This window comes from Gekko japonicus, unplaced genomic scaffold (assembly GCF_001447785.1).
Source record: "Gekko japonicus isolate JY-2015 unplaced genomic scaffold, Gekko_japonicus_V1.1 scaffold45, whole genome shotgun sequence".
Lineage (NCBI taxonomy): Eukaryota > Metazoa > Chordata > Lepidosauria > Squamata > Gekkonidae > Gekko > Gekko japonicus.
The window spans coordinates 890,426-898,390 of NW_015177011.1; the positions used below are offsets into that span (position 1 = coordinate 890,426).

A 7,965-nucleotide genomic window follows, 5' to 3' on the forward strand; every position below is an offset into this window, starting at 1 on the left:
GATCTCTCCAGCTGTCACCTGGAGACTGGCAACAGCTTGTCTGGAGTGTGGGCAGCATGGCATTGTATCTGTCTGAGGTCCCCCTCTTCCTCCTCCTCCTCAGATCCCACCCTCAGCAGGCTTCATCCCTAAAATATCCTGGAAGTTTCCAACCTGGAGTTGGCAACCCTATGTCCTGGAGTTCGAACCTGGAGTTGGCAACCATCAGCCAACGTTTATCTGCCTGTCTGTCTTTACAACCCCCCCCCCACACACACACACACCGCCTCTGCCTAGGGGGCAGCTGACATCATTCTCCTCTCCCAACTGAAAATTCCAACTGCCTTGGGGGGGTGAGTTTGAGGTGTGGAATGGAGTGTAGTCCAATCAGCTTCCATATGTAAATGACCTTGGAACGCTGGCCGGGACTGCACAAAGCAGCCAATGAACCCAGCCAGTGTCTTCCGAGTGGCAGTTTTTTCGGCCTAACACTAAAGGGGCCAATTTTAGAATTCTGGCACCCAAAACTCTTTTATAATAAAGGAGAGATTATGTTATATAATCCCTCTTTTCCTTTTTGAGCCGGTGAGTGAGTTCTTAGTCTCTTGCACCCTCCTGTGGCCACCTCAAGCTTTTCGTTTTGCAGCCACATAAATTCTTCCACCATCACTTGTCTCAACCACCAAGCTGAACTGGAGACAATACTGAGGGGTCGCCCGGGTGGTCTGCAGTGAACACTCCCTGCATGTCCGCAACACCTCTCGGTATAGCGCTGGGTTGATTTGGGGGTACTGTGGAGGTTGAGCTGGCATCATGGGATCCTGCAAAGTAGGGAGCAATTTCCTCTTCTTCCTCTGCCCTAGCACTGGGTCTTTGCACTCTTCTCTCCCTTTCCCTAGCCTGTGTTCCCGAGCTGGGACTCGGAGGGGCCTTCTGGCTTGCTCCGACTGGGAGTTGGGCTTGGGGAGGAGCCTCGGGTCTCCTTCATCAGCCGAAAACTGATAGTACGTCTAAGGAGTCTTGCTTGGAGCAGGATGCAATCAGAGGAATGCTTTCCATGGCTTCAGAGGAGAGGATTAGCAGAACAACGGGTAGGGGAAGGAAAAAGGAGAGCGCCCCTGAACAAGCCCACAGTCCTATTTTAAGCAGGAAAGGATTCTCCGCTCCCGTTGGAAACAGGCAATCACGTTCTAACTCCTGCATTACCAATGCTGATTTCTCCAGGCCTACTACCTCTCTGCATGTCACACCTAATCCAATCATAACTGATATTGTTATTTGCCTGCTAATGTCTTTTGGCATCTGAAATCACTCCACTTTCCAATGTATAGGACAGATGGACTCACATTCTAGATGTATCTGAAGAAGTGAGGGTGACTCTCAAAAGCTCATACCCTACCACAAATTTTGTTAGTCTTTAAGGTACTACTGGACTCTTGCTCTTTTCTCCTGCCTCCTTTGACTGATTACCCATGTTCAGATGCCTTCCCCCTTCACAGGAAGCAGCGACTCAATTTGTGAACACAAAGGGAGAAAATGGGTAGCCTGTGGGCAAGTTATGAAAAATTTGTTTTCGTTTTGAGATGAGCCTTGCCACACAAACATGCCAGCGATTCCCATGAAAATAAACCAAACTCTTCCCTCTGCAAAGAACCCGCATTTTGATAAATGAGCTTTAAGGAGAATTTTCGAAAAGGTTAAGTAAATGACAACCCTACCAGGAGTTCCATGGAACGAAATGGGATTAACTCCCCAGCAAGTAGCCATAGTTACCAAATACTTGATTCACTTCGATCTCAGACCTAACTAGAGGTCCAGTATTAAGGAAAGGAACAAGAGCGATGAAGTTCTATTGAGGCCAATCAGTCAACGGTGTTTTCATATTTTGTCTGTTCGTGTTTTATATTCCCCTTCCCCCCAAATACTGGAGAACTAGCAAGTCTTTCTTAGTCTAGCGCCAAGTCTCTACAAACATACGAACTCGAAAGATCAACACACAGTCAGGTAATCAGCCGACTCTGCGGCTGCTCCCCGTGACCCAGCGAAGCAGCAGAAGCCGGTCTTTGCCTCGGCGTCCACAAACTCTGCAAGGCGTCGGCCCAGGCCAAGCCCGGCCACCACCGCCTCGCCAGGGGGCAGCGGCAGTCTTTCCCCGTCGTCCTCGCAGTATTTACCTCCTGTCCATTGTATCTGGCCAGCTCGGTCTCGGTGAAGAGTCTCACGGGTTTCTGCCGGGGCACAGGCTTGAAACGCAGCTCCTGCTCAGCCCGCGCCTCTTGGGAGCTCAGCAGGACCAGCGCTAGGATAGCAAGAGCCCGTCTGAAGCGGTCGGCCATGGCGAGGCGGACGGAGAGCTGCAGTGTCCTGTGGGGCGTGAGCAAAAGAGGCCGGGAAGGGGCTGGGAGTAGAGACGCTACCCCATGACTTTCCCCTCCTCTTCCATTTTACACGCTCCCTCTCCCTGGCCCGCAGCGCCTAAGCTCACCCCTCCTCCCCCAGAGGCCCTCTCGCTCTTTTTTTACGCTTCCCTACCCACACGTTGGGGAAGGGTCGGAGCGGAAGACTCCCGGAAGTCCTGCTCTCCGTTTTACAAGCCATTCCATGGCATTCCAGACACGTGGACATTATAGGTTGTGTTTGTCCAGTGGCACTTTGCGCATGTTCCAGAATACTTTGTAATTCTATGAGGGTTGTTCTTAACATTGAGAAGAAGTTCTAGAACTACACTGGGGCACGTACTCAGCCTAGAGTCTAATCTCTCCCACTAATTCCATGATTAATGCGTTACAACATTCACAGAGGAAAATATTAAAATATATCTTAAAGGGTGTGGCAGTGGGTCAGCAGGTGAATTTCAAGAGGCCTAAGAGTATGAATGTTTGAAATGTTAATCTGCATACTTTTCAAAAGTGCTTTTCATACTTTGGTGTCATGCATTTGTGTATTTTGATTGTCATATGAGATCCCCATATGATGCTTCTCATACTAAAACCATGAAAATGTTGATCGGTAGTACATACTAGGACACAGTCCCCACTGCTGACCCATGCTTCATAAGCATGACAGCAGCATCTAATCCCAAATAAGTACAGATGGTAAACTCCAGTATTTCAAGGCAAAGTACCAGAGAATGTCTGGAGATAGGTTAAGCAGATGGCATGGCTGAGAATCCATCAGTGTCTGCATACAGATCTCTCATGTTAGATCTGGGCAAAACAAACAAACTCCCCAAACCCTTTATTTGACGAACCTACCAAAGAGCATTACTTGCAGCCCCATGATTAGGAAACAACCTCCCCAGAGAGCTGCACCTGGCTCCCTCACTGTCGATGTCAGGATGCAATTGAAGACAGTTTTATTTAGGACTCAGTTTAGCTGATTTAGTTTTTATTCATTAGCAGTCCTAATTGGAGTTGTTAAAAAACCTGTTATGTGTTTTTAAAATTGTTGTTTCAGTCATGTTATTTTTATAATGATTTTATTGATATTGTAAGCCACCTTGAGTTCCACAAGAGAGAAAGGCGGCTCATAAATGTCTTAAATAAATACATATTTCAAGGTCTGACTGCACTGAATGATGACAGCCGTTCTGGAATCAGACGATCTAAGACACTTTGGTAACTGAGGCAGGAAGGTCAAATGTCCCCCTCACCCTTAGTGGTAAAAATATGATAATGCATTGACTAATTGACATTTGCTGCCCTAGACTAGTACCCCCCTCCCCAGCTGCTGCTGAAGGCAGACCACATCTAGCAACAAGCACCTTTGTCTGTGCTTTACCTCAGTGGTCTTCTGCCTTTCCAAACCTAGGAATCCCTGCACACTGGACTCACTGAGCTCCTAACCTGTGGTAGAAAGTTACCTGACATAGGCTTGCCAGCCTCCGGGTCTGAAGATCTCCTGAAGTTACAACTAATATCCAGGCAACAGAGATCAGTTCCCTTGGCAAAAATGGCTATTTTGGAAGGAGGACTCTATGGCATTATACATTCACTGCTGAGGTCCATCCCATCACCAAACCCTGTAAGAATAATGGCAACTCTGTAGGGATTGACCCAGCAGATGTGGCTCCACAATCCACCTGAGGGTCCCCAACCCATGGGTTGAAGACCATTGCTCCACCCCACATAGTTCTGGTGAAAGAGACGATGGAAATCTCTTCTTGTCATTGGATTATCATATTTTTACTCGCTACTTTATTTGCCAGTTTGGTGTAGTGGTTAAGTGTGCGGACTCTAATCTGGGAGAATGGGGTTTGATTCCCGACTCCTCCACTTGCACCTGCTGATGTGACCTTGGGTCAGTCGCAAGCTCTGGCACAGCTGTCCTTGAAAAAGAGCAGTTTGTGTCAGAGTTCTCTCAGCCCCACCCCCCTCACAGGGTGTCTGTTGTGGGGAGGGGAAGGGATAGGAGTTTGTAAGCCGCTCTGAGACACCTTTGGGTAGTGAAGGGTAGGGTATAAATCCAATCTCTTCTTCTTCTTCAAGAGAACATCAAAATTCCGATCCCTTGGCCACCTCAAACAAAGTTCGGTCAACAGTTTGTTCAGATCTCCTTTGTTCCACAAATGGTTAAATTTTGTAACCAGCCATGAGTCTCAGAGCAAGCAAGCACAAGGTAGAGTATCCAGCAATTTGGATCCAGAAGAATATTGTTATAACATTAATGACACCAAACCAAAGAATTTTCTTTGTATTTTTCATATGTCCCTGTGTGTATATGTGCGCACACTTGGACATCATGGTGACCTGTGGTGACTGACCTCCACTGGGGGCCTGGAGGATATTCAGAGAGGTGGCTGAATAAAGCCTGTCCCCGCCACCCGGCATTTCAAGGAGGTCTCCCATCCAAGTGCTTCCCAGAGTTGACCCTGCTTAGCTTCCAAGATCTGATGAGATCGGGCTTGCCTAGGTTATCCAGGTCAGGGTTAAACCAAAGAAATCTTAATTAATCAGATGTGTTTGCAAATGAAGAATCAATTTAAACATTCCGGGATTTTGAGTTGCACTGAACTATACCAGGGACACAACAACAGGTGGCTTCTTAGAAGAGGCTGCCCTTGTGTAACATAGAAGGAGCACCTCTTCTAGTACTAAACCAACACTTGCAAATTTCCTAAGTCTTATCATCATCATCATCATTTAAAATGGGAACAACTTTTACTTTTTATACTAACCAGGGGTCATTTCGTAGAAAAAGAGCTAGGGGGACTCATTAGCATAACTCATTAGCATATGCCACACCCCCTGACATCACCGGAAGTGTGTCCTCCCCACAGCCAGCGGCGACCTCCAGCGGGCACCAGCAGGGAGCTCCAGGCCCCGCCCTCCCGTACCTCACCTGGGGGGATGGCGTCCCCCGCGTCCCCCCCAAATGACCCCTGATACTAACAAAAGGTTTTAATCATTCTAGTCACAAACTGACTAAATATTTTAACCCTAATTTTTAATGTATTCTTTAATCACTGTACATTTTTAATTAGTAGAAAAGAGTAATTTGTGGTAGTCTTTAAGGTGCTGCTGGACTCTTACTCTTTTCCATTGCTACAGACAGACTAACACAGCTATCAGCAGGAACTCATTAGCATAATAGGCCACACCCAACAGCAGGAACTAATTAGCATATTAGGCCACACCCTGACGGCACAGCTCATTAGCATATTAGGCCACATGCCATGCCTTTCCTTGGCTTGCCCAGGCCCCTGCAGCTGCAGGAAGCCTTGGCAAGCCCACCACCTCCTTGAGTTTAAACTGCCTTCCCTTGGTTTCCGGGGACAGGCCCGGAAGGCTTCCCCCATCCTTCCAGGACCCCCTGCCCCGCCGGCCTCGGAGTTGGGGGGGAGGGTTTGCTTTCCAGGCTTTCCCCCTGTAGCCATGCAGGCAGAGGTTTTGGCTGTAGTGGGCGTGTCCAACTCTGAAGCCTCCGTTCCTGTGGGTTCCTGCCCAAAAATAGCCCTGACAGCTACCCATTTTTAATTGGAAAGCTTACACTATTTTGATTGTCTGTGCTGCATGCTACAGTGGCTTTACTAAGTTTCCGTTCGGGAAACTAGTTTATCAGTAGCCTCCAGTCTGGTAAACTACATTTCCCAGCGTGCGCTTCTCTTTCACCCCGCTTGTTCGTATGCAGTGTAACCGATGATTGAGGCTGAAACGGAGTGGGTTAGCGGTATCTTGGGCCGGGGAGGGGGGAGCTTTGTGCGCTTGCGCTGTACTTTCTTAGCCACCCGTTCTGATAACATCAACCTTTTATGAACGCCGGTATGCGGAGCTTCCGCGCCTCCTTCGCTGACTGACTTCTGTTTAGCCCGCAACTGTGGCACGAGCCCTTCACTTCTTTGGCTGCTACGTCCAGCTCCTTTCCTCCCATTTTCTTCGCAGATGCCATGATTAGGCAAGAAGTCTCGACGTCGTACGAGGAGGTACTGGGAGAGCGCGCGGGGGAGGCGGGAGGCAAAGTTATTTGAGCCGAAGCGGTCGCGAAGCAAGTGTTCTTATGACACTGCGCGAGGTATTAAGCATCCTCGCGCTCGTTTTATTGCTTGCCGAGCAAGTTTATCGAAAAGTGCTGGGCGGCTGTGACTTCACTTTCAAGCCGGACACTTGCGCGCCCCCCGCTAGCAACCAAAAACAAAATGCTGTTGGTGACAAAAGCAGTATGTAGAGGAAGGCTGCGATCCTATGCACATTTACTTGGCAATGAGGAATCTTCTGCGATCCTCGGACGGTCTGAATAGGAGTTTGTGCCCTCCTCCCCCTCAAGTATGCAGGCATTTTTCTAAAGTGGTTACAATTCTGAAAGGGAAGCACAAAAACTTCGCAAAATACGCAATAACGTTTCAGTTGACTCTTCAAACAGACAATTAATAATGAAAACAGATAAACCTAGCGTTCCCTTAGAAACTCATCACTGCGATGGAGTATCTGATTCTTCCCAGTTTACACGGTCTCGTTTTCGTCCCTCCTCCCTGCTGCCCCATTCCCTTCTTTAAAGAGCTCTCCTTCACACCACAGAATATTGATCTGGTCGCCCGTTTAATTTCAGTACAGCTGTTAATGTACATGATGGTTCTGATTCTGTTGCCCTGGGTAATTTCTTTTTTAATGCCCGGTGCATGCTGCAGTTTCTCACAGGAGTTGCTCTTGAGATTGTTGCTTGCCTGTATGGTGGGACTGGGAACTTGCCCTGAAACTCTCTGGGTCACACTGGGTGGGCCTCAATTCAACTGATTTTACAGAGCTGCTGTGGAGGAAAAGACCACCACCTGTGCTTCTTAAAGGAAGAGTGGGATAAAAACACATTAAATACATACATTTCTTTGTTCATATGACTAATCAAATAGAAAAGGGAAAAAACTGAGGTGAGGAAGGCTTGTGATGGAAGCAAAATCTTGCTGATAACTTTTTTAAACACTATGCTTAGAAAACTCAGAACAGTGAGTATATAGTTGTATGTGCTTGGTGCAGGGACTTTATGAGATTGATTGTAGCGATATGTTATCACAATGTTAGGGTTTTGTTGCACCAAATTTCCATATCAAGTGTACCAGCTACTGGAACTAATCTTATCTTTTCTTCTCCTTGAGAGCTGCAGCGAGACTATTCACTTGCATTCAAAAGCTTGCTGCCACCTTTATATTGGCTCTGGGAACACTGACAAGTTTGTTAGTTTGTAATCCAGGATAATAGTACTCATGTTCATTAATGCAGCTTCTGTTTTCATGTTCATCAGTGAAGATTAGTGACAGAATGCTTCGTGTTTTCAGAGTGATTCACATAGACTTTCAGGACATTCCATAGGGGACCTCAAAGTAGCTGTTTGATTGCAAAGGAATTTCAGAAACAGACTAGAACAAGAAAGAAGACCCGCGAAACTCGCGGGGGGGTGGGGGAGCTCAAAACTCAGCAGGCGGAGGAGGAACCAGCAGGAGCAGGTAAGCTTTCCCCCCCATCCTGCCAGCTCCTCCGTCTCCCCCCCCCCACCCTC

At 47.7% G+C, this 7,965-nt stretch overlaps 2 protein-coding genes across 3 annotated transcripts in view; one reads left to right on the plus strand and one right to left on the minus strand.

Annotated features, from left to right (window-relative positions):
• The window catches only part of NENF (neudesin neurotrophic factor), a 14,754-nt gene extending 12,185 nt beyond the window's left edge, over positions 1 to 2,569 (minus strand). The window contains exons 1-2 of the mRNA XM_015427629.1: positions 2,512 to 2,569; positions 2,154 to 2,343 (exon numbers count right to left, since the gene is read on the minus strand). Coding sequence (XP_015283115.1) covers positions 2,154 to 2,315 — 162 coding nt within the window. The 5' untranslated portion in view covers positions 2,316 to 2,343; positions 2,512 to 2,569. The remainder of the gene's footprint in view (positions 1 to 2,153; positions 2,344 to 2,511) is intronic.
• Positions 2,570 to 6,219: 3,650 nt separating this feature from the next.
• Positions 6,220 to 7,965, plus strand: part of TMEM206 (transmembrane protein 206) — a 34,458-nt gene continuing 32,712 nt past the window's right edge. For both annotated transcript variants that reach the window (XM_015427627.1, XM_015427628.1), the window contains exon 1: positions 6,220 to 6,400. In XM_015427627.1, coding sequence (XP_015283113.1) covers positions 6,365 to 6,400 — 36 coding nt within the window. In that variant the 5' untranslated portion in view covers positions 6,220 to 6,364. The remainder of the gene's footprint in view (positions 6,401 to 7,965) is intronic.